A 25,627-nucleotide genomic window follows, 5' to 3' on the forward strand; every position below is an offset into this window, starting at 1 on the left:
ATTAACCACCCAGATTAATCAATTATCAAAATACGCCATAGCCTAATTTTTGCATGGAATTATAGAAATCAGTAGGCCTTTTTGATACCTACAATTTTCATTATTTGTTGGTCTTGTACATGTTTCCATTGACACAGGTTTATCCGACAAAAGTCTAAATGAAGCGGCAGATACAGGAGAAACCTTCTAAAGATAGACAACATTTTTATTCGTTCCACAGGGGTGAATATTTGTTTTGTAGAACTTTCTTTATTGTGACAAATGATGGTGGAAACGGTGTTTTCGAGTAAATGGTGATTGCCGAATCATTTAAGGTAGCTACGTAGGGCACGTTATGTCACCGTAACTTTAACGTTCCACTTCACATTTAATTTTAAATGCCTACTGCTTGCGAAATAAACATTCAACTATACAAATAATGTTTATTTGCAGGACAAGGATTGTACAGACCTTCAATAATGCCTGAATTGCTTCGCCAATTGTTTCCGATCTACTGGAGTGCACGTTTCAGCATGCCACGGACCGTGGCGATACTTTGGCACATTATAATTATTAGAATATGGCAAACATTACTCAATTCTTGCATTATATCTGTTCGTGCTTTTACGGGCTACTGGAGACATGAAACTGCGCAATTGGCCTAAATGGGTAATGGAAACACTTCGATAACCTCATTATTATTCGACACTATAGTTTTTGCTAATATAAGGGCTCTGAAAGTGTTACATTTGTAATCATTCAAGAGTGTTGCAATCCTACCTTGAAATAACTGTCTCGCCTGTAATGATATCAGAGCTGTACAGAGCACATCAGTCAATCAGCCACTGAAATAGCCGCCTAGCTAACATTTCAACTATTTTCAATCACCATATTTGTCACTTTGGTCCTACATAGGCCTATATGTTCACCTACAATTTCATTGATGAATTAATTGTATTTTATTGCACCGATAAAAGATAGCCATTGCGACACAAGATGGTTAAATGGAAATGTACAATTGTCGAGTTTATTTTCTATATGCGACTTTTCTATATGTCAACAAAGAAAATTACTGGACAAGTTCATGGAAACTTAGCGAGTGACTTAACCTTTCCGAGTTTGTAGACTACTCAGTACTCTACTTTTTTTGTACCCGATTGTCGAGATGTGTTACTATTTCCTGCATGGGAAACAAGATTAATGTATGTTTTGAGTAATTTAAGTACATGACTGTAAAATAACAATTATGGTGGTTTAGTCTTCACAAAAGAAGTGTCATTATCAGAACTTTAGGAATATAAGGTTAATGTATCTAATGCATGATTATGTTTTCCTTATTATTATTTACTTCAGTAGGCCTATCATGGTTGTTCAGCCCATATGCATAAGAGCCAACAGTGACAGTTTTGAAGGTATTTCGTACACTTTGTATTTTATTGTCCAGTAAGGCCAATAAGAACAAACTCTCGGATAGCCTATAAACGCCTTTTGATTCATTGTTGACTATTGATGATACTCTAGTTTGATTTAAGGACTGCTTTGGACTGTCAGAAGTATGAAGCATTGGCTGTAGCAAACTTTGTTAAAGCCCCATAGTGGTGCAAGATTGCATTCATCAGAGGGATTTACTGCTCTGTTTACTGTATTTTACAGGAAAGTTTACTTATGTTTAGATACAATCCATATAGCCTGTATTCAAACAAATCCAGCATAAAGTGTTTGAACATGATCTTTCATTATGACATGGTCGTTGCCTACTAGAAAGCAAGTTTGAACGAGTCTTTTTGAAGTGCAAATGCATTACAGCTATGCTGGAGTGGCAAGGACATATCCCAACATGCACCAGCTGCAGCACAGCCTGCCCAATAGGCTACATTTACAGAGACCTCATTCCTTGCTTCAGGTAGACGTGACTGAGTATTTATTCCTGTCAACAGTGTTGGTGAGTAACTGATTACACACACGTATAATTTGATTGCAAAAATCCTAAAACGAATCAATTACTTAACCAGCAAAAAGATTGTAATCAGGTGATAGATACTTTTGAAAAAAATAGATGATTTCTTTTTGGATTACTTTAAAGGACCAGTGCAGTCAAACTAGATTTTTCAGTGTTTTATGCTGCCTAGAAGGCCAGCATCCTGGAGTCGCCTTTTCACTGTTAACGTTTCTGGCTATTTTGAGCCTGTAATCACACCCACAAATGCTGATGCTCTAGATACTCAACTAGTCTAAAGAAGGCCAGTTATATTGCTTCTTTAAACAGGACAACAGTTTTCAGCTGTGCTAACATAATTGCAAAATGGTTTTCTAATGATCAATTATCCCTTTTAAAATGATGAAATTGGATTAACTAACACAGAGTGCCATTGAAACACAGGAGTGTTTGTTGCTTGTAATGGGCCTCTATACGCCTATGTAGATATTCCATAAGAATTCAGCAGTTTCCACCTACAATAGTCATTTACAACATTAACAATGTCTACACTGTATTTCTGATCAATTTAATGTTATTTTAAATGGACAAAAAAATGTGCTTCTCTTTCAAAATCAAGGACATTTCTAAGTGATCCCAAACTTTTGAAAGGTAGTGTATACAGTTGAAGACAGAACTTTACATACACTTAGCCACATGCATTTAAACTCAGTTTTTCACAATTCCTGATATTTAATCCTAGCAAAAATCCCCTGTCTTAGGTCAGTTAGGATCACTCCTTTATTTTAAGAATGTAAAATGTCAGAATAATAGCGGAGAGAATGGTTTATTTCAGCTCTTACTACTTTCATCACATTCCCAGTGGGTCAGAAGTTTGCATACACTCAATTAGTATTTGGTAGCATTGCATTTAAATAGTAACTTGGGTCAAACATTTCAGGTAGCCTTCCACCAGCTTCCCACAATCAGTTGAGTGAATTTTGGCCCATTCCTCCTGACAGAGCTGGTGTAACTGAATCAGGTTTGTAGGCCACCTTGCTCGCACATGCTTTTTCAGTTCTGCCCACACATTTTCTATAGGTTTAACGTCAGGGCTTTGTGATGGCCAATACCTTGACTTTGTTGTCCTTAAGCCATTTTGCCACAACTTTGGAAGTATGCTTGGTGTCATTGTCCATTTGGAAGACCCATTTGCGACCAAGCTTTAACTTCCTGACTGATGTCTTGAGATGTTGCTTCAATATACTGTATACACATACATTTCCTACCTCATGATGCCATCTATTTTGTGAAGTGCACCAGTACCTCCTGCAGCAAAAGCACCCCCACAACATGATACTGCCATCCCCGTGCTCATGGTTAGGATGGTGTTCTTTGGCCTGCAAGCCTCCCCCTTTTTCCTCCAAACATAACGGTCATAATGGTCATTATGGCCAAGCAGTTCTATTTGTGTTTCATCAGACCAGAGGACATTTCTCCAAAAAGTATGATCTTTGTCCCCATGTGCAGAAAACCGTATGGTGGTTTTGGAGCAGTGGCTTCTTCCTTGCTGAACGACCTTTCAGATTATGTAGATTTTGGACTCATTTTACTGTGGATACAGATACTTTTGTACCTGTTTCCTCCAGCATCTTCACAAGGTCCTTTGCTGTTGTTCTGGGATTGAGTTGCACTTTTCGCACCAAATTACGTTAATCTCTAGGAGACAGAACGCGTCTCCTTCCTGAGCGGTATGACGGCTGTGTGGTTCAATGGTGTTTATTCTTGCATACTATTGTTTGTACAGATGAACGTGGTACCTTCAGGCATTTGGAAATTTCTCCCAAGGATGAACCAGGCTTGTGGAGGTCTACACTTTTTCTTCTGAGATCTTGGCTGATATCTTTTGGTTTTCCCATGATGTCAAGCAAAGGGGCACTGAGTTTGAAGGTAGGCCTTGAAATACATCCACAGGTATACCTCCAATTTACTCAAATGAGGTCAATTAGCCTATCAGACTCTTCTAAAGCCATGACATAATTTTCTGGAATTTCCAAGCTGTTTAAAAGCACAGTCAACTTAGTATATGTAAACTTCTGACCCACTGGAATTGTGTTTCGTGTTAATTTCCTGTAGTACTAAGTGAAAGGAGAGTTTACAAACCACACACAAGACAGAGTTATACTTTAAACTTCATCTTTTAATAATATGAGCTTCAGCATAGCCCTTTGACTCTCAGATGAATTCAGTGTCTATAAATGAATTCTGAGAGTCAACATAATGGAAACTGAGATCTTTTATAACAAAGATCCACCCCTAGTCGACATGACAAACCACAGACAATAGGACAACTGCACAAAGGCCTTTTACTTGAGAGAGGAGTATCCCATAGCCAGATAGCATTAAATTATCGTTTAGCTCTCTAAGACGAGGTTCTACTTCTCGTTCTTGGTACTTCCTATTACCAAAACATTACCTCATCCAATGGCATATATCAATTATCAATTCTAGATACTCCAATCTCAAATACAACCCACCCCTGAACAAGCTCCCTGAGAGGAGTGAGCCTCTAGGTCATATACTATGAAAGACAAGTTTCGACATCAGAGGGGGCATACAATGGTTCCAGACACTGCCATACTCCTCCCCCCAATGGTAAAATGAGGGAGTGACTAGAGTACAGACATAGTGGAGTCCTTCACATGGTTTCACAGATATATTCATTATGAAGACAATGTTCAAACCTGACTTATCCCTTTCTGATATTCTGCCTATTACCAGACATGTAAAGGACAAGCCCGACCTCTCTCCTCTCTGGGACCCAAGTGACTTTTCCCTAGAGAAGCATATTATGAAAGTAGATAAAACATATTATTTATCAATGTTACCTAACTAATTCTGATTCAGCTACGACATGTGATACAGTGAAATAATCTGTCTGTAAACAATTGTTGGAAAATGTACTTGTGTCATGCACAAAGTAGATGTCCTAACCGACTTGCCAAAACTATAGTTTGTTAAGAAGAAATTTGTGGAGTGGTTGAAAAACAAGTTTTAATGACTCCAACCTAAGTATGTAATCTTCTGGCTTCAATTGTATGAAAAAAAACGAAAAACAGACTATTTACACGGGATAAGACAAACACACATCCGACTGCTACGCCATCTTAGATTGTGTGTTGAAGCAAACTGTATTTCCACACTTTGTGTTTGGAATAATAGCCTACTGTGCAATTGTCAAAATGATGATAATGCCCTTCTGTAAACCTTTTCAGACAGGCAGCGGAATATCACCGAGTTCCCAGGTCTAGGTGACCAAATCCACGAAATTAACAAACAAATCAACATGCAAAAAAGTATTACTTTAACAACATAAGCATGCATAAAAAGGTATTTAACTGCAACAAAATGACTAATCCAAAACATTGATTTTTATTGTTAAATGTGACAATGTACACTGATAGTGTTAGCCAGCTAGCTAGAGTGGGCAAGTTAGCTGGTCCTGCTGATGGACATAGGTGCTGACGTATCACCACCCATGCAACGTTTTCGACTGTGATTAGTCTTCTTCAGTGAGGTTTAACGTGGTTGGCATCCAATAAATGTTGCATTACCGCCACCTACAAGACTGGAACACGACTCCCTTATACTTTGCTTGAAAAAAAAAAACAAGCAAATCCCCTACCATCTAACACGACACTCACAAATAAAAAAACAACCCTACCCTACTCCATTATTGAAATCTATTTAGTCCTATTTCAGGCCAACAACCCGGAAAGGATTGGACACCACCACTTAACACACCCTGTAACTCTTCTGATTGAATTTCTCGTACACCCAAATATCTCTCTGCAGCTGCCACCACAACAATTTGTTGCGACTTATGTTCTATCCCTGCAGTACTATAAATGTTATAAATGCTAAAAATCCAATCTTACTGAAACATATATCAGTTGTTGGCCTATCCTTCTGTACTGGTACAGATCCCCTTGGGCACCCCTACAATTGACACATAACACTACTTTCCCCAATGCTACACATTCCTTTGTCTCATGCCCTTCTGCACACTTCTCACACCTAAGAACCTCCCTCCTACACACTGCTGCCACACTGCTCATAAGATTGACACCTGTAACAACTTAATGTATTTGGCACTAAAGCTCGTACAGTATAACTTACATATCCTAACATCACTTTGTCCGGCAAAGACTCAACATCAAAACTAAAAAAGAAGAGAAAATGACTGTTTCACCACTCACGCCACCCTCAAATCAAAATCAAATCAAATTTATTTATATAGCCCTTCGTACATCAGCTGATATCTCAAAGTGCTGTACAGAAACCCAGCCTAAAACCCCAAACAGCAAGCAATGCAGGTGTAGAAGCACGGTGGCTAGGAAAAACTCCCTAGAAAAGCCAAAACCTAGGAAGAAACCTAGAGAGGAACCAGGCTATGTGGGGTGGCCAGTCCTCTTCTGGCTGTGCCGGGTAGAGATTATAACAGAACATGGCCAAGATGTTCAAATGTTCATAAATGACCAGCATGGTCGAATAATAATAAGGCAGAACAGTTGAAACTGGAGCAGCAGCACGGCCAGGTGGACTGGGGACAGCAAGGAGTCATCATGTCAGGTAGTCCTGGGGCATGGTCCTAGGGCTCAGGTCCTCCGAGAGAGAGAAGGAGAGAATTAGAGAACGCACACTTAGATTCACACAGGACACCGAATTGGACAGGAGAAGTACTCCAGATATAACAAACTGACCCCAGCCCCCCGACACATAAACTACTGCAGCATAAATACTGGAGGCTGAGACAGGAGGGGTCAGGAGACACTGTGGCCCCACCCGAGGACACCCCCGGACAGGGCCAAACAGGAAGGATATAACCCCACCCACTTTGCCAAAGCACAGCCCCCACACCACTGGAGGGATATCTTCAACCACCAACTTACCATCCTGAGACAAAGCTGAGTATAGCCCGCAAAGATCTCCGCCACGGCACAACCCAAGGGGGGGCGCCAACCCAGACAGGATGACCACATCAGTGAATCAACCCACTCAGGTGACGCACCCCCTCCAGGGACGGCATGAGAGAGCCCCAGCAAGCCAGTGACTCAGCCCCTGTAATAGGGTTAGAGGCAGAGAATCCCAGTGGAAAGAGGGGAACCGGCCAGGCAGAGACAGCAAGGGTGGTTCGTTGCTCCAGAGCCTTTCCGTTCACCTTCCCACTCCTGGGCCAGACTACACTCAATCATATGACCCACTGAAGAGATGAGTCTTCAGTAAAGACTTAAAGGTTGAGACCGAGTTTGCGTCTCTGACATGGGTAGGCAGACCGTTCCATAAAAATGGAGCTCTATAGGAGAAAGCCCTGCCTCCAGCTGTTTGCTTAGAAATTCTAGGGACAATTAGGAGGCCTGCGTCTTGTGACCGTAGCGTACGTGTAGGTATGTACGGCAGGACCAAATCAGAGAGATAGGTAGGAGCAAGCCCATGCAATGCTTTGTAGGTTAGCAGTAAAACCTTGAAATCAGCCCTTGCTTTGACAGGAAGCCAGTGTAGGGAGGCTAGCACTGGAGTAATATGATCAAATTTTTTGGTTCTAGTCAGGATTCTAGCAGCCGTATTTAGCACTAACTGAAGTTTATTTAGTGCTTTATCCGGGTAGCCGGAAAGTAGAGCATTGCAGTAGTCTAACCTAGAAGTGACAAAAGCATGGATTAATTTTTCTGCATCATTTTTGGACAGAAAGTTTCTGATTTTTGCAATGTTACGTAGATGGAAAAAAGCTGTCCTTGAAATGGTCTTGATATGTTCTTCAAAAGAGAGATCAGGGTCCAGAGTAACGCCGAGGTCCTTCACAGTTTTATTTGAGATGACTGTACAACCATTAAGATTAATTGTCAGATTCAACAGAAGATCTCTTTGTTTCTTGGGACCTAGAACAAGCATCTCTGTTTTATCCGAGTTTAAAAGTAGAAAGTTTGCTGCCATCCACTTCCTTATGTCTGAAACACATGCTTCTAGCGAGGGCAATTTTGGGGCTTCACCATGTTTCATTGAAATGTACAGCTGTGTATCATCCGCATAGCAGTGAAAGTTAACATTATGTTTTCGAATAACATCCCCAAGAGGTAAAATATATAGTGAAAACAACAGCGGTCCTAAAACGGAACCTTGAGGAACACCGAAATTTACAGTTGATTTGTCAGAGGACAAACCATCCACAGAGACAAACTGATATCTTTCCGACAGATAAGATCTAAACCAGGCCAGAACTTGTCCGTGTAGACCAATTTGGGTTTCCAATCTCTCCAAAAGAATGTGGTGATCGATGGTATCAAAAGCAGCACTAAGGTCTAGGAGCACGAGGACAGATGCAGAGCCTCGGTCCGATGCCATTAAAATGTCATTTACCACCTTCACAAGTGCCGTCTCAGTGCTATGATGGGGTCTAAAACCAGACTGAAGCATTTCATATACATTGTTTGTCTTCAGGAAGGCAGTGAGTTGCTGAGCAACAGCCTTTTCTAAGATTTTTGAGAGGAATGGAAGATTCGATATAGGCCGATAGTTTTTTATATTTTCTGGGTCAAGGTTTGGCTTTTTCAAGAGAGGCTTTATTACTGCCACTTTTAGTGAGTTTGGTACACATCCGGTGGATAGAGAGCCGTTTATTATGTTCAACATAGGAGGGCCAAGCACAGGAAGCAGCTCTTTCAGTAGTTTAGTTGGAATAGGGTCCAGTAAGCAGCTTGAAGGTTTAGAGGCCATGATTATTTTCATCATTGTGTCAAGAGATATAGTACTAAAACACTTGAGCGTCTCTCTTGATCCTAGGTCCACGCAGAGTTGTGCAGACTCAGGACAACTGAGCTTTGAAGGAATACGCAGATTTAAAGAGGAGTCTGTAATTTGCTTTCTAATAATCATAATTTTTTCCTCAAAGAAGTTCATGAATTTATCACTGCTAAAGTGAAAGTCATCCTCTCTTGGGGAATGCTGCTTTTTAGTTAGCTTTGCGACCGTATCAAAAAGGAATTTTGGATTGTTCTTATTGTCCTCAATTAAGTTAGAAAAATAGGATGATCGAGCAGCAGTAAGGGCTCTTCGGTACTGCACGGTACTGTCTTTCCAAGCTAGACGGAAGACTTCCAGTTTGGTGTGGCGCCATTTCCGTTCCAATTTTCTGGAAGCTTGCTTCAGAGCTCGGGTATTTTCTGTGTACCAGGGAGCTAGTTTCTTATGAGAAATGTTTTTAGTTTTTAGGGGTGCAACTGCATCTAAGGTATTGCGCAAGGTTAAATTGAGTTCCTCAGTTAGGTGGTTAACTGATTTTTGTCCTCTGGTGTCATTGGGTAGACAGAGGGAATCTGGAAGGACATCAAGGAATCTTTGTGTTGTCTGTGAATTTATAGCACGACTTTTGATGTTCCTTGGTTGGGGTCTGAGCAGATTATTTGTTGCAATTGCAAACGTAATAAAATGGTGGTCCGATAGTCCTGGATTATGAGGAAAAACATTAAGATCCACAACATTTATTCCATGGGACAAAACTAGGTCCAGCGTATGACTGTGACAGTGAGTGGGTCCAGAGACATGTTGGACAAAACCCACTGAGTCGATGATGGCTCCGAAAGCCTTTTGGAGTGGGTCTGTGGACTTTTCCATGTGAATATTAAAGTCACCAAAGATTAGAATATTATCTGCTATGACTACAAGGTCCGATAGGAATTCAGGGAACTCAGTGAGGAACGCTGTATATGACCCAGGAGGCCTGTAAACAGTAGCTATAAAAAGTGATTGAGTAGGCTGCATAGATTTCATGACTAGAAGCTCAAAAGACGAAAACGTCATTTTTCTTTTGTAAATTGAAATTTGCTATCGTAAATGTTAGCAACACCTCCGCCTTTGCGGGATGCACGGGGATATGGTCACTAGTGTAGCCAGGAGGTGAGGCCTCATTTAACACAGTAAATTCATCAGGCTTAAGCCATGTTTCAGTCAGGCCAATCACATCAAGATTATGATCAGTGATTAGTTCATTGACTATAATTGCCTTTGAAGTAAGGGATCTAACATTAAGTAGCCCTATTTTGAGATGTGAGGTATCATGATCTCTTTCAATAATGACAGGAATGGAGGTGGTCTTTATCCTAGTGAGATTGCTAAGGCGAACACCGCCATGTTTAGTTTTGCGCAACCTAGGTCGAGGCACAGACACGGTCTCAATGGTAATAGCTGAGCTGACTACACTGACTATGCTAGTGGCAGACTCCACTATGCTGGCAGGCTGGCTAACAGCCTGCTGCCTGGCCTGCACACTATTTCATTGTGGAGCTAGAGGAGTTAGAGCCCTGTCTATGTTGGTAGATAAGATGAGAGCACCCCTCCAGCTTGGATGGAGTCCGTCACTCCTCAGCAGGTCAGGCTTGGTCCTGTTTGTGGGTGAGTCCCAAAAAGAGGGCCAATTATCTACAAATTCTAACTTTTCGGAGGGGCAGAAAACAGTTTTCAACCAGCGATTGAGTTGTGAGACTCTGCTGTAGAGCTCATCACTCCCCCTAACTGGGAGGGGGCCAGAGACAATTACTCGATGCCGACACATCTTTCTAGCTGATTTACACGCAGAAGCTATGTTGCGCTTGGTGATCTCTGACTGTTTCATCCTAACATCGTTGGTGCCGACGTGGATAACAATATCTCTATACTCTCTACACTCGCCAGTTTTAGCTTTAGCCAGCACCATCTTCAGATTAGCCTTAACGTCGGTAGCCCTGCCCCCGGTAAACAGTGTATGATCGCTGGATGATTCGTTTTAAGTCTAATACTGCGGGTAATGGAGTCGCCAATGACTAGAGTTTTCAATTTGTCAGAGCTAATGGTGGGAAGCTTCGGCGTCTCAGACCCCGTAACGGGAGGAGTATAGACCAGAGAAGGCTCGGCCTCTGACTCCGACTCGCTACTTAATGGGGAAAACCGGTTGAAAGTTTCTGTCGGCTGAATGAGCGACACCGGTTGAGCGTTCCTACAGCATTTCCTTCCAGAAACCGTGAGAAAGTTGTCCGGCTGCGGGGACTGTGCCAGGGGATTTATACTACTATCTGTACTTGCTGGTGGCACAGACGCTGTTTCATCCTTTCCTACACTGAAATTACCCTTGCCTAACGATTGCGTCTGAAGCCGGGCTTGTAGCACAGCTATCCTCGCCGTAAGGCGAGTACAGCGACTGCAATTAGAAGGCATCATGTTAATGTTACTACTTAGCTTCGGGTGTTGGAGGTCCTGACGAATCGTGTCCAGATAAAGCGTCCGGAGTGAAAAAAAACCCTGTCTGCATCGCACCAAACGACGAGAATCACAAACACCGGGAGTCTTCCCCTTCAGTTGGTCAACTTTTACATTTACTGCTACCCCAGTATTCACTCCTTTAAATGACGTCCTTTTCCTGAGAACAAAACCATTCACATTTCTTGCCTCCATTCGTTTAACCTTCTCCGCCTCTGTACCTTCTCCCTCAAACCAGCAGAAACACAAATAATTATCACAAGACCACTTCTGGTTACCCTCACCAATTCAATACCACCCAACTCTGTTTTCACCCACCCTTAAACCACACATGGATAAGCCAAAAGACAAGGGTCCACTTTTTCCAAAAACTTCACTCCTACTGTCACCTGTGATTGGTCAACAACGACAGCATCACTTAAAAAATAGAGCAGAATCCTATTTTCTCCGCCTCCGCTGAGCAGCTTCCATTGGCATGAGCACTGCCGACTGCTCCACCTGGATATCATTTCTATCCAGAATTTGTATTATATAGCCAATTTTGACTTTGTCTGTGGTAACTAGTGGAAATGGTTGTGCCTGTTGTTCACATGCGTATCTGCCCTCTCATTGGCTAGAATTGTCCCACCTGATCTTGGCTCCTCCTGACTGCCTTCTATTTTTGAAGACATTTATTTTCCTTGTTAGAACGGCCACTAGAGTATCATGATATGATTATTCAGTGTCTCATAATTATGACTTGCATATCTCGTAGTTTTGAGATGTCCCTCGAAGGCCCTTTTGCTAGCTTGCTAGCTCCGACCCGCCGAGCCACTCACTGAATCCCTATGATCACTCGGCTATGCATGCCTCTCCCTAATGTCAATATGCCTTGTCCATTGCTGTTTTGGTTAGTAATTATTGCCTTATTTCACTGTGGAGCCTCTAGCCCTGCTCAATACACCTTAGTTAACCCTTTAGTTCCACCTCCCACACATGCGGTGACCTCACCTGGTTTAAATGATGTTTCTAGAGACAATATCTCTCTCATCGTCACTCAATGCATAGGTTTACCTCCACTGTATTCACATCTTACCATACCTTTGTCCGTACATTATGCCTTGAATCTATTCTACCATGCCCAGAAACCTGCTCCTTTTACTCTCTGTTCCAAACGAACTAGATGACCAATTCTTATAGCCTTTAGCTGTACACTTATCCTACTCCTCTGTTCCTCTGGTGATGTAGAGGTTAATCCAGACCCTGCAGTGCTGAGCTCCACTCCCATTCCAAAGGCGCTCTCATCTGTTGATTTCTGTAACCATAAAAGCCTTGGTTTGATGCATGTTAACATTAGAAGCCTCCTCCCTAAGTTTGTTTATTCACTGCCTTAGCACACTCTGCCAATCCGGATGTCGTAGCTGTGTCTGAATCCTGGCTTAGGAAGACCACAAAACCCCCTGAAATCTCCATCCCTAACTATAACATTTTCCGACAAGATAGAACTGCCAAAGGGGGTGGAGTTGCAATCTACTGCAGACAAAGCCTGCAGAGTTCTGTCTTACAATCCAGGTCTGTGCCAAAACAATTTGAGATTCTACTTTTAAAAATCCACCTTTCCAGCAACTAGTCTCTCACCGTTGCCGCTTGCTATAGACCACCTTCTGCCCCCAGCTGTGCCTTGGACACCATATGTGAATTGATTGCCCCCCATCTATCTTCAGAGCTTGTGCTGTTAGGTGACCTAAACTGGGACATGCTTAACACACCGGCCATCCTACAATCTAAGTTTGATGCCCTCAATGTCACACAAATATCAATGAACCTACCAGGTACAACCCAAAAGCCGTAAACACGGGCACCCTCATGGATATCAATCCTAACCAACCTGCCCTCCAAATACACCTATGCTGTCTTCAACCAGGATCTTAGCGATCACTGCCTCATCGCCTGTGTCCGTAATGGGCCTGCGGTCAAACGACCACCCATCATCACTGTCAAAGACTCCCTAAAACACTTCAGCGAGCAAGTCTTTCTAATCGACCTGGCACGGGTATCCTGGAAGGATATGGACCTCATTCTGTCAGAGGATGCCTGGTTATTCTTTAAAAGTGCTTTCCTCACCATCTTAAATAAGCATGCCCCATTATTATTTTTTTAACCAGGAACAGATATAGCCCTTGGTTTACTCCAGCCCTGACTGCCCTTGACCAGCACAAAAACATCCTGTGGCGTACTGCATTAGCATCGAATAGCCCCCGCGATATGCAACTTTTTAGGGAAGTTAGGAACCAATATACACAGGCAGTTAGGAAAGCTAAGGCTAGCTTTTTCAAACAAAAATGTTCATCCTGTAGCACAAACTCCAAAAAGTTCTGGGACACTGTAAAGTCCATGGAGAAAAAGAGCACCTCCTCCCAGCTGCCCACTGCACTGAGGCTTGGAAACACTGTCACCACCGATAAATCTGCGATAATTGAGAATTTGAATAAGCATTTTTCTACGGCTGGCCATGCTTTCCACCTGGCTACCCCTACCTCGGTCAACGGCCCTACACCCAACACAGCAACTTGCCGAAGCCTCACCCATTTCTCCTTCACCCAAATCCAGATAGCTGATGTTCTGAAAGAGCTGCAAAATCTGGACCCCTACAAATCAGCCGGGCTAGACAATCTGGACCCTACAATTATCTGTCTATATTGTTGCAACCCCTATTACTAGCCTGTTCAACCTCTTTCATATCATCTGAGATCCCCAAAGATTGGAAAGCTGCCACAGTTATCCCCCTCTTCAAAGGGGGAGACAATCTAGACCCAAACTGCTACAGACCTATATCTATTCTACCCTGCCTTTCTAAGGTCTTTGAAAGCCAAGTTAACAAACAGATGACCAACTATTTTGAATCCAGCCACACCTTCTCCGTAATGCAATCTGGTTTCCAGGCTGGTCATGGGTGCACCTCAGCCACGCTCAAGGTCCTAAACGGTATCATAACCGCCATCGATAAGAGGCAATACTGTGCAGCTGTATTCATCTACCTGGCCAAGGCTTTCGACTCTGTCAATCACCACATTCTTATCGGCAGACTCAACAGCCTTGGTTTCTCAAATGACTGGCTCGCCTGGTTCACCAGCTACTTCTCAGACATAGTTCAGTGTGTCAAATCGGAGGGCCTCTTTTCCGGACCTCTGGCAGCCTCTATGGGGGTGCCACAGGGTTCAATCCTCGGGCCGACTCTTTTCTTTGTACACATCAATGATGCCGCTCTTGCTGCTGGTGATTCTCTGTTCCACCTCTAAGCAGACAACACCATTCTTCTGGCCATTCTTTGGACACTGTTAACTATACTCGAGACAAGCTTCAATGTCATACGACTCTCCTGTGGCCTCCAACTGCTCTTAAATGCAAGTAAAACTAAATGCATGCACCTAAACCACCTGCCCACCCGCCCATCCAGCATCATTACTGGTGGTTCTGACTTAGAATATGTGGACAAATACAAGTACCTAGGTATCTGGTTAGACTGTAAACTCTCCTTACAGCCTCACATTAAACATCTCCATTCCAAAATGAAATCTAGAATTGGTTTCCTATTTTGCAACAAAGCATCCTTCACTCATCCTGCCAAACATACCCTCGTGAAACTGACTATCCTACCGATCCTTGACTTCGTCGATGTCATTTACAAAATAGCCTCCAACACTCGACTCAGCAATTTGGATGCAGTCTATCCCAGTGCCATCCGTTTTGTCACCAAATCCCCATATACTACCCACCACTGCGACCTGTATGCTCTCGTTGGCTGACCCTCGCTTCATATTTGTCGTTAAACCCACTGGCAACAGGTCATCTATAAGTCTTTGCAAGGAGCCCGATATCTCACAGGATGTATAAATCAGAAATGTCCCTTTAGAACTCACCACCAAATGGGGTAATAAGAGGAAGTCCAGCGATGGGAAGAGGGAGAAGGTGGAGGTAGATGAAACTTGGCCAACGTTCTACACATTTTTTTTGCCAATGGAACATTATATCTCAATTTAGTTTTCTTTTCTGTTACGAACAGTGTGAACTAAGTTTTGTGGACTTTTTTGTTGTTTAAAAGGAGTACATGGGCGAATGTATTTATTGCACTTGTGCACTTCACAGAGAAGGCGTTCCCTGATGGAAATATGCTAAAACGAGCCAATAGGATCTCGCTCTCTTGCTTGGCTCTGCCCACCTCCTTGCTTGTTCTGCACACTATGCTTCTTTTGCTCCCATTGGATATGACACTGTTGAGATATCTTGGGTTAGTTGCCAGTATCTTTGCTAATGTTCTTGTCACTTGCTAGCAAGCTAGCTAGCAAACTTCAGCTACCACAGTCATGTCAAACATTGCACCTGGAATGACACACTAGCTGCATTTCTGTTTGTTTGAGCTTTGTTCTATTGGTATTTACTTGGATATATCCATAATGATGTTGATGAGGTCTGACAGCCAGACAGCAAGGCTTATATTAACCCCCCTTGTTACAAAACAAATAGTAGCCTTCAATATAAAGTTGTTTTGATCAAATAAAAACCTGTCACTTCTGTGCTTTTACCCATTTTTCGCGATATCCAATTGGTAGTTTCAGTCTTGTCCCATCACTGCAACTCCCGTACGGACTCAGAAGAGGCAAAGGTTGAGAGCTATGCATCCTCTGAAACATGACCCTTCCAAGCAACGCTGCTTCTTGACACACTGCTCGCTTAACCTGGAATCCAGCCGCACCAATGTGTCGGAGGAAACACCATACACCTGGCGAGCAAAGTCTTCTTGCAGGCACCCGACCCGCCACAGGGAGTCGCTAGGACAAGGAAATACAGCGAGCCAAACCTCGTTGGGTCACACGGTCACGGCTGGCTGTGACACAGCCTGGAATCGAACCTGGGTATGTAGTGATGCCTCAAGCACTGCGATGCAGTGACTAAGTACCGCTGCACCACTCGGGAGGCCCACTTTGTCACTTTCACAAGGTTGTAGTAATTAAAGTTTCAGCTATTATGATATTGGCTCAAATCTAGGTTTTGCCTTTATATTTTGAGAAAATTAACAACAATAATATCAGTCAGTTAACATGACCTTTATGAATTATGAAACCTTTCTGCTTTAAGTGATTTTTGGATTGCATAAATGCGTCAAGATTTACAAAAACTTACGTTAGCTGATGATCTCCTAAATCTGTGTTTACCATCCAAACAATTCATTTCCCAATTGGCTTTGGCCAACGAGCTATGGCGGAGTTAGTGCCAACTAAAAGATGCAATTACTATTGCTCTCTATCGAGCCTCCAGACGGTGCCCATCTGCGTCTCCTCCAGTGCGAGCACGAGCTGCAGTGTATAGCTTCATGCAGGCTAGCAACAACCATTGAATTAGCAGCTCTCTATTTTCATCAAGAATATTTCGTGGTAGACTTTACCAAACAGAACTGAAAATGTGACCAGACAAGCAGCAAGTTGACAAAACAATGCATGCAGTCAGCTAGATGGCTAACTTTGGCGTCCACCATCCTCATGTGTTTCTCTCTAGCAGTGAAGTTCTCTCCAGAGTCCAAGTACAAAGCAAAGCATATTGTTGATTTGCCCAATCAATCCTGCTGAGAACTTGATAAATTCAGCTTCCCCTCTGAGAATAAACCAGACCTCTATTAATTTACACATTTTCATTCATATTTGTATAATTGTGACTGTTTATTATTACTGTACTCAAGTTCACTTTGATGTTCTCTTTAATTTACCAACAGATATATGGAGGATGGGAAGACTGCTTCAACTACTGATATTGGCTTTGATACTATTGATCTGCATTTATGTATTATTTGTAAGTTCTAAAATTGTAAACATTTATTATGTTTTAGTCATTTTGAAGCTATACATTGTTTACGACAGCATTGTTGATGCAAGATTATACAATGCATTCATATCCTTCCCCTTTTTTCACATTTTATATTACAGCCTTATTCTAAAATTGATTAAATAAAGAAAATCCTCATCAATCTACACATAATGCCTCGTAACATTTTAGAATATTGATAAAAAATAAATCACAGAAACACCTTATGTATTCAGACCCTTTGCTATGAGACTCGAAATTGAGCTTGGGTGTATCCTGTTTCCGTCGATCATCCTTGAGATGTTTCTACAACTTGATTGGAGTCCACCTGTGGTAAATTCAATTGATTGGACATGATTTAGAAAGGCACACACCTGTCTTTATAAGGTCCCACAGTTGACAGTCTGTCAGAGCAAAAACCCAGCCATGAGGTCGAAGGAATTGTCCGTAGAGCTCCGAGACAGGATTGTTTTGAGGCAAAGATCTGGGGAAGCTTACAAAAAAATATCTGCAGCATTGAAGGTCCTCAAGAACACAGTGGCCTCCTTCATTCTTAAATGGAAGAAGTTTGGAACCATCAAGACTCTTCCTAGAGCTGTCAGCCCGGCCAAACTGAGCAATCGGGGGAGAAGAGCCTTGGTCAGGGAGATGACCAAGAACCCGATGGTCACTCTGACAGAGCGCCAGTTTTGCAGCACACCACCATTCGGGCCCTTATGATAAATTGGCCAGATGGAAGCCACTCCTCAATAAAAGGCATGACAGCCAGTTTGGAGTTGACCATAAGGCACTTAAAGACTCTCCGACCAGGAGAAACAGATTCTCTGGTCTGATGAAATCAAGATTGAACTCTTTGAACTCTTTGGCCTGAATGCCAAGCAATGCCAAGTCTGGAGGAAACTTGGCACCATCCCTAAGGTGGCAGGTAGCCTAGTGGTTACAGGTAGCCTGTTGGGCCAGTAACCGAAAGGTTTCTGGATTGAATCCCCGAGCTGTCAAGGTAAAAATAGGTCATTCTGCCCCTCAACAAGGCAGTTAACCCATTGTTCCCCGGTCGGCCATCATTGTAAAAAATAATTTGTTCTTAACTGACTTTCCTAGCTAAATAAAGGTTCAATTAAAGCGTGGTGGCAGCATCGTGATGTGGGGATGTTTTTCAGCTGCAGGGACTGGGAGACTAGTCAGTATTGAGGGAAAGATGAACGGAGCAAAGTAAAGAGATCCTTGATGAAAACCTGCTCTAGAGCACTCAGGACCTCAGACTGGGGTAGAGGTTCACCTTCCAACTGGACAATGACCCTAAGCACACAGCCAAGACAACACAGGAGTGGCTTTGGGACAAGTCTCTGAGTGTCCTTGAGGAGCCAGAGCCCGGACTTGAACCCAAATGAACATCTCTGGAGAGACCTGAAAATATCTGTGCAGCAACGCTCCCCATACAACCTGACAGAGCTTGAGAGAATCTGCAGAGAAGAATGGGATAAACTCCCCAAATACAGGTGTGCCAAGCTTCTAGCAACATACTCAAGAAGACTTGAGGCTGTAATCCCTGCCAAAGGTGCTCCACCAAAAGTACTGAGTATAAAGTGTCTGAAAACTTATGAACTTAAAACTTATTATGTATATTTCAGTTTTTTATTTTAATACATTTGCTAAAATCTCTAAACCTGTTTTTGCTTTGTCAATATGGGGTATTGTGTGTGTAGATTGAGGGAATATAACAATTTAATCAATTTTAGAAGGCTCAAAATGTGGAAAAGGTCCAGACGTCTGAATACTTTCCCGAATGCACTGTGTTAGGGGTTTTGATGGGGGTAAGACAGTTTTACTAAGCTCAAGAGGTATTAAGGTACACTTTCTATGTGCCTCTAGGCTTTAGTCAACATAATGTTTAGGTCAATATTTTCTTTGGTGATAAACAGATTGTCTCTTTGTCTCACTGTAGGTATGTCAATTCAACAGGTGCCTACTGAATGTGTCACCCTCCAATCATCTCAAATACAACCACACTAGCTTCACAAGTCATAGTGGAATCACCAACAGGACATTTACACCAACCAATGACTCCTTAATAAGTAAAGAGGAATGGGAATCTCTGCTCACAAAGCTACAATGGTCATTACCGCCTGTTGTCCTCTTATCCACAGATGAGGCCACAAACCCCACTAAGTGCTCATTCTCTGTTGTCAACCCCAATTCAACCCACACAGTTGGAGGGTTTATAGATGTGATTTTGATAGCTAGAGATACTAAAAACAGGATCAAAACCTATGGAGGGGACTTTTTTCAGGCCAAGTTGTTTAACTCAGAACTTAAGGCCAGTACTTATGGAGCTGTAACAGACCACTTTAATGGCACCTACACTGCCCGTCTGGCCCTGCTTTGGCCTGGACCTGCCAAGGTGTCCATCCGCCTAGTGCACTCTAGCGAGGCCGTGCAGGTACTGTGTAGGCAAAGGGAACAGGACCCAGATAAGGTCTACTTCCATGGCTACTTTGAGGAGGGTGGCAAGCAGGAAACGGTGATGTGCAATGCCCAGAGAAGTCCTCGGCTGGTGGGGAATGACACACAGTGTTGCTGTGAGTACAGAGAGCCAGTCACTGGGGAGACCTGGTTCTGTCGTCGGCCATCTTCCCTGCCTTGCCATGCTTTGACCTACCACAGCATGGGCGGTTACCAGGCAGTACTCTCCAAGGTGGAAACGACCCTTCTAAAGAGGTAGATACAGTGTCTTCAGAAAATATTCATACCCCTTGACTTATTCCATTTTTTTTTGTTACAGCCTAAATTCAAAATGGATGAAATGGATTTGTTTTCTGACCCGTCTACACACAATACCCCATAATGACAAAGTGAAAACATGAAATGTAATTTATGTAAGATTCACACCCGTTCTGGGTAAGCTTTCCACACCTGAATTGTGCAACATTTGCCCATTATTATTTTCAGAATTCTTCAAGCTGTCAAATTGGTTGTTTATCATTGCTAGATAACCCTTTAAAAGTCTTGCCATAGATTTTAAAGCAGATTTAAGTCAAAACTGTAACTCGGCCACTCAGGAACATTCACTGTCTTCTTGGTAAGCAACTCCAGTATATATTTGGCCTTGCTTTTTAGGTTATTGTCCTGCTGAAAGGTGAATTTCCCAGTGTCTGTTGGAAAGCAGACTGAACCAGGTTTACCTCTAGGATTTTTCTTGTGCTCAGATCCATTCTGTTTTGTTAAGGACTCTCCAGCAGTTATTTTTACGATATATGTTGTTGACATTCCTGAAGAAAATAATGTGCTTTTTACTCCATACATTTTACCTGACACCCATTTTCCTGTCCTTAGCAGGACAGGAAAATGGTCCAATTCATGCACTTCTCAAGAGAACATCCCTGGTCATCCCTATTGCCTCTGATCTGGTGGACTCACTAAACACAAATTCTTCACTTGTAAATTATATCTGAGTGTTGGAGTGTGCCCCTGGCTATCCGTACATTTTTTTTAAACAAGATGTCGTCTGGTGTCGTCTGGTTTGTTTAATATAAGTTAATTTAAATGATTTATACTTTACCTTTTGATACTTAAATATATTTGAGCAATTACACTTACTTTTGATATTTAAAACAAAACGTTTAGACTCTTAATCAATTAATGTTTTACTTATTGAATTTTACTTTTACTTCTATTAAGGCATCTTTACTTTTACTTAAGTATGACATTTCGTTACTTTTTTCACCACTGCTCTCCAGGGATTAATGATTAAGAGCAAACCCATAACATGATGCAGCCACCGCTATGTTTGAAAATATGGAGAGTGGTACTCAGTAATGTTTGGGATTTTACCTATACATAACACTTTGTATTCAGGACAAAAATGTAATTGCTTTGCAGTATTACTTTAGTGCCTTGTTGCAAACAGGATGAATGTTTGGGAATATTTAATGTACATGCTTCCTTATTTTCACTCTGTCAATTAGGTTGGTATTGTGGAGCAACTACAATGTTGTTGATCCATCCTCAGTTTTGTCCTATCACAGCCATTAAACTCTAACTGTTTTAAAGTCACCATTGGCATGAAGGACAACTGTATCTTTGTAATGACTGGGTGTATTGATACACCATCCAAAGTGTAATTATTAACTTCACCATGGACCATGCATTTTTTTATTACCCATCTACCATTAGGTGCCCTACTTTAAGAGGCATTGGAAAACCTCCATGGTCTTTGTGGTTGAATCTGTGTTTGAAATTCACTGCTCGACAGAGGGACCTTAAAGATATTTGTATGTGTGGGGTACAGAGATGAGGTAGTCATTCAATAATCATGTTAAACACTATTATTGCATACAGAGTGAGTCCATGCAACTTATTATGTGACTTGTTAAGTGGATTTCTGCTCCTGAACTTATTAAGACTTGTCAACACAAAGGGGCTGAATACTTAGTTAATTTTAAAAACATGATTTCACTTTATTATGGGGAATAGTGTGTAGGCCAGTGATGACAAAATCTGAATTTAATACATTATAAATTCAAGCTATAAAACAAAATATGGAAAGGTCAGAGTGTGAATTCTTTCTAAAGGCAATGTATGTAGAAATTTGTACAACTCACAGGGTTTATATGCAATTATACACAATACAATCCATATAATAATTATGTTAACCACAAACTGAGCTGGTAGATTAGTGGGTCTACGCGTAGAGGGCAAAATATAGCCTTCACTCCAAGCTTAGTTTTGTGCAATGCACATCTCGGACCAAAAACAATTAGCTGGCCTTAGGTGTCCAGATGGCGTCAAGCACTCCTCCAGCATCTTTTCATTTGTTCTGCGTCTCACGGATGTTCTTCTTTGCAAATCTGCCTAGAAGGCCAGCATCCCGGAGTCACCGTGAGACTGGTGTTTTGCGGGTACTATTTAATGAAGCTGCCAGTTGAGGACTTGCGAGGTGTCTGTTTCTCAAACTAGACACTCTAATGTACTTGTCCTCTTGCTCAATTGCGCACCGGGGCCTCCCACTCTTCTTTATATTCTGGTTAGAGCCAGTTAGTGCTGTTCTGTGAAGGGAGTAGTACACAGCGTTGTATGAGATCTTCAGTTTCTTGGCAATTTCTCGCATTGAATAGCCTTCATTTCTCTGAACAAGAATAGACTGATGAGTTTCAGAAGAAAGTTCTTTGTTTCTGGCCATTTAGAGCCTGTTTTCTTGTTTGCACAAAGAAATACAACATGATACTGATGAGGTGTCAAAGTCTTAACGTCAAACTTCTTAAGATTTAAACACTGTCCTTATGCCTCATCTGAACACACAAATGCTGATGCTCCAGATACTCAACTTCTTTTCAAGAAGGCCAGTTTTATTACTTATTTAATCAGCACAAGAGTTTTCAGCTGTGCTAACATAATTGCAAAAGGGTTTTCTAATGATCAATTAGCCTTTTAAAATGATAAACATGGATTAGCTAACACAGAGTGCCATTGGAACACAGGAGTGATGGTTGCTGATAATGGGCCTCTGTACACCTATGTAGATATTCCATTAAAAAATCAGCTGTTTCCAGCTACAATAGTCCTTTACAACATTAACAATGTCTACACTGTATTTCTGATCAATTTGATGTTATTTTAATGGACAAACAATGTGCATTTCTTTCAAAAACAAGGACATTTCTAAGTGACCCCTAACTTTTGAACGGTAGTGTATTACTGTATGTGGACTGATATGAGGTGAATGGAATGTAGTTACCAAGGCCCTTTGCTTAAAAGCCTCTTAAGGATCGGACCCTTTTTTCCCCCAATTTTCGCCTAAAATGACATACCCAAATCTAACTGCCTTGTAGCTCAGGACCTGCAGCAAGGATATGCATATTATTGACACCATTTGAAAGGAAACATTTTGAAATTTGTGGAAATGTGAAATGAATGTAATATTAGATTATAACACATTAGATTTCATAAAAGATAATACAAAGAAAAGATCATGCGCTTTTTTTTACCATCTTTGAAATGCAAGAGAAGATGGCAGCAGTGTATGTGCAAAGTTTTAGACTGATCCAATGAACCTTTGCATTTATGTTCAAAATGGGGTATCAATACTGCCCAGATGTGCCTAATTGGTTTATTAATAACTTTTTAAGTTCCTAACTGCACTCTCCGCAAACAATAGCATGGTATTATTTCACTGTAATAGCTACTATAAATTGGACAGTGCAGTTAGATTAACAATAATTTAAGCTTTCTGCCAATATCAGATATGTCTATGTCCTGGGAAATATTCTTGTTACTTACAATCTCATGCTAATCGCATTAGCCTACGTTATCTCAACCGTCACGAGGGGGACCATCAATCCTGTAGAGGTTTGAATGATCATTTGTAATGTATTACAGTCTGATTTGCTTGGACGGTTTCCCATTTGATGACGAAAATGACTATGTAGAATTATCTTTTAATCATCTCAGGAATACAATGTGATGGCGTCATTTAATTGCACGTCCCATTTTGCTCACTGCTGTACAGTCATATAAGCATGGCATAAAATGAGACTGGGAATGTGTAGGAAATATCTCAATACTTTTAGGAACAACACAAAATGTAAATATTGGGGAAAATGTATCTTAAGGGAATTAGGTCAGACCAGCCCACATTCAACCGTTAGTGATTAAAAGCATTATTATATATATATATATATATATAATAATAATAATGCTGCTGCTTTCAATCACTAACGGTTGAATGTGGGCTGGTCTGACCTAATTCCCTTAAGATACATTTTCCCCAATATTTACATTTATATCTATATATTATACAACACATTTTCCAAACAGTAGTAGCATTAGTCACGTAAACACAGAAATAAACAAATGGCACATTGGATTCCTAATTTTAAAAATAAGTGGTGCTTTTCTTACCGAATTAATTAATTGAACCATTACTGATGATAGAGAGGACTTTAGGTGAGAGTACATTGAACTTAAACATCGTAACTATTGAATTGTTCTGTAATTCGGTGTGTAGTATTGATGGCTGTCTCAGGTTGAGTATTGCATGTGGAACTCTTTTATTTGGAAGAGGCCCTGGTGTGAAACATGAAAAGTTTCTTGCAGCAAAGATGTTGAAACATATGGCACACATATGGCACAGCAGCCATTTTGTAAACAGTACTAAGAACAAAAACGCAAAACACTTTTGGTTATTTGTTAACAACATTTGAAATGATTGTAAACTTCCTTCTTCTCTGCAGTTCCACAAACATTATTGTACCAGGTGACGATTCAGCTATCGATGTCCAGCAACAGGACACTGAAATCCGTAAGTTGTTCCAAACTACTTCTCCTTTGATAAACTTATGACCCAACAGCCAAGTCTGACATAGGCCTAGCTAATTGACTGCAACTCACAAGACTTTTGCAGAGACATCCGTGTGTTTCTCACAGCTTCGACTTTCAGATGTCTTTTTTATAAAAACATAACCACAATGGTTGCTTCAAGGTGATGAAAGTCCTTTGCCAGTACAATTTGTTTTGACGACGTTACATTACTTGTTTAATCTATCTCATTTGAATAATTTATATTCATAGATGATATTAAAAACATTTAAATTAATCACATGATTAGTTGTGGGATTATCACAATGAATGTCAAAATGAGAATATATAAAAACATTTCAAATGAATCACATGCTTTAGCCTAACGCATATGATTAATTATTAACCCACTGTTATCTATTAACCCCATGTTGTTCTAACATAGGCCTGAAAGTATTTGTCTCTCTCTAGGATCACAAACAAAATGTCGTCCTGGTTTGCACACCTCAGTACCAGCTGGATTCTACCTCCAGGATCACTGGACATCCCTGGTGTGTGACTCAAAATCCTTTCCCTCAGCTAAACTGATATCTGGATGCCTGAAGGACAAACAGATCCTTATGATGGGTGACTCCACTCTCCGTCAGTGGTTCGACTACCTGGAGGAAACTGTGCCAAGTATGATATAGTTTGTAATCAGTTTATTATGTTAATATGTTTGTAGTCAAGTCCATGTGTTCAAATGGGTTTACATGGGTTAATAAAGCTTTGGCCAGGCAATTATGTAACTACATTTACAGTACATTTAAGTCATTTAGCAGACGCTCTTATCCAGAGCGACTTACAAATTGGTGAATTCACCTTCTGACATCCAGTGGAACAGCCACTTTACAATAGTGCATCTAAATCATTTAAGGGGGGGGGTGAGAAGGATTACTTTATCCTATCCTAGGTATTCCTTGAAGAGGTGGGGTTTCAGGTGTCTCCGGAAGGTGGTGATTGACTCCGCTGTCCTGGCGTCGTGAGGGAGTTTGTTCCACCATTGGGGGTCCAGAGCAGCGAACAGTTTTGACTGGGCTGAGCGGGAACTGTACTTCCTCAGTGGTAGGGAGGCGAGCAGGCCAGAGGTGGATGAACGCAGTGCCCTTGTTTGGGTGTAGGGCCTGATCAGAGCCTGGAGGTACTGCGGTGCCGTTCCCCTCACAGCTCCGTAGGCAAGCACCATGGTCTTGTAGCGGATGCGAGCTTCAATTGGAAGCCAGTGGAGAGAGCGGAGGAGCGGGGTGACGTGAGAGAACTTGGGAAGGTTGAACACCA

General features: G+C 41.6%; 1 protein-coding gene across 5 annotated transcripts in view; it reads left to right on the forward strand.

Annotated features, from left to right (window-relative positions):
- The window catches only part of LOC135526567 (NXPE family member 3-like), a 32,916-nt gene that overhangs the window by 555 nt on the left and 6,734 nt on the right, over positions 1-25,627 (forward strand). Inside the window, exons 2-6 of one of the 5 annotated variants that reach the window (XM_064955065.1) lie at positions 3,702-3,844; positions 16,929-17,005; positions 18,963-19,735; positions 24,247-24,314; positions 24,782-24,988. In XM_064955065.1, the coding sequence (XP_064811137.1) occupies positions 16,940-17,005; positions 18,963-19,735; positions 24,247-24,314; positions 24,782-24,988 (1,114 nt within the window). In that variant the 5' untranslated portion in view covers positions 3,702-3,844; positions 16,929-16,939. Of the gene's footprint in view, positions 1-128; positions 223-432; positions 649-1,883; positions 1,922-3,701; positions 3,845-16,928; positions 17,006-18,962; positions 19,736-24,246; positions 24,315-24,781; positions 24,989-25,627 lie in introns of those variants that run through there. The other 4 variants (XM_064955062.1, XM_064955063.1, XM_064955066.1 and 1 more) reach the window with 4 other exon arrangements.

The sequence above is a fragment of the Oncorhynchus masou genome, chromosome 32, assembly GCF_036934945.1.
Source record: "Oncorhynchus masou masou isolate Uvic2021 chromosome 32, UVic_Omas_1.1, whole genome shotgun sequence".
In the NCBI taxonomy this organism is placed as follows: domain Eukaryota; kingdom Metazoa; phylum Chordata; class Actinopteri; order Salmoniformes; family Salmonidae; genus Oncorhynchus; species Oncorhynchus masou.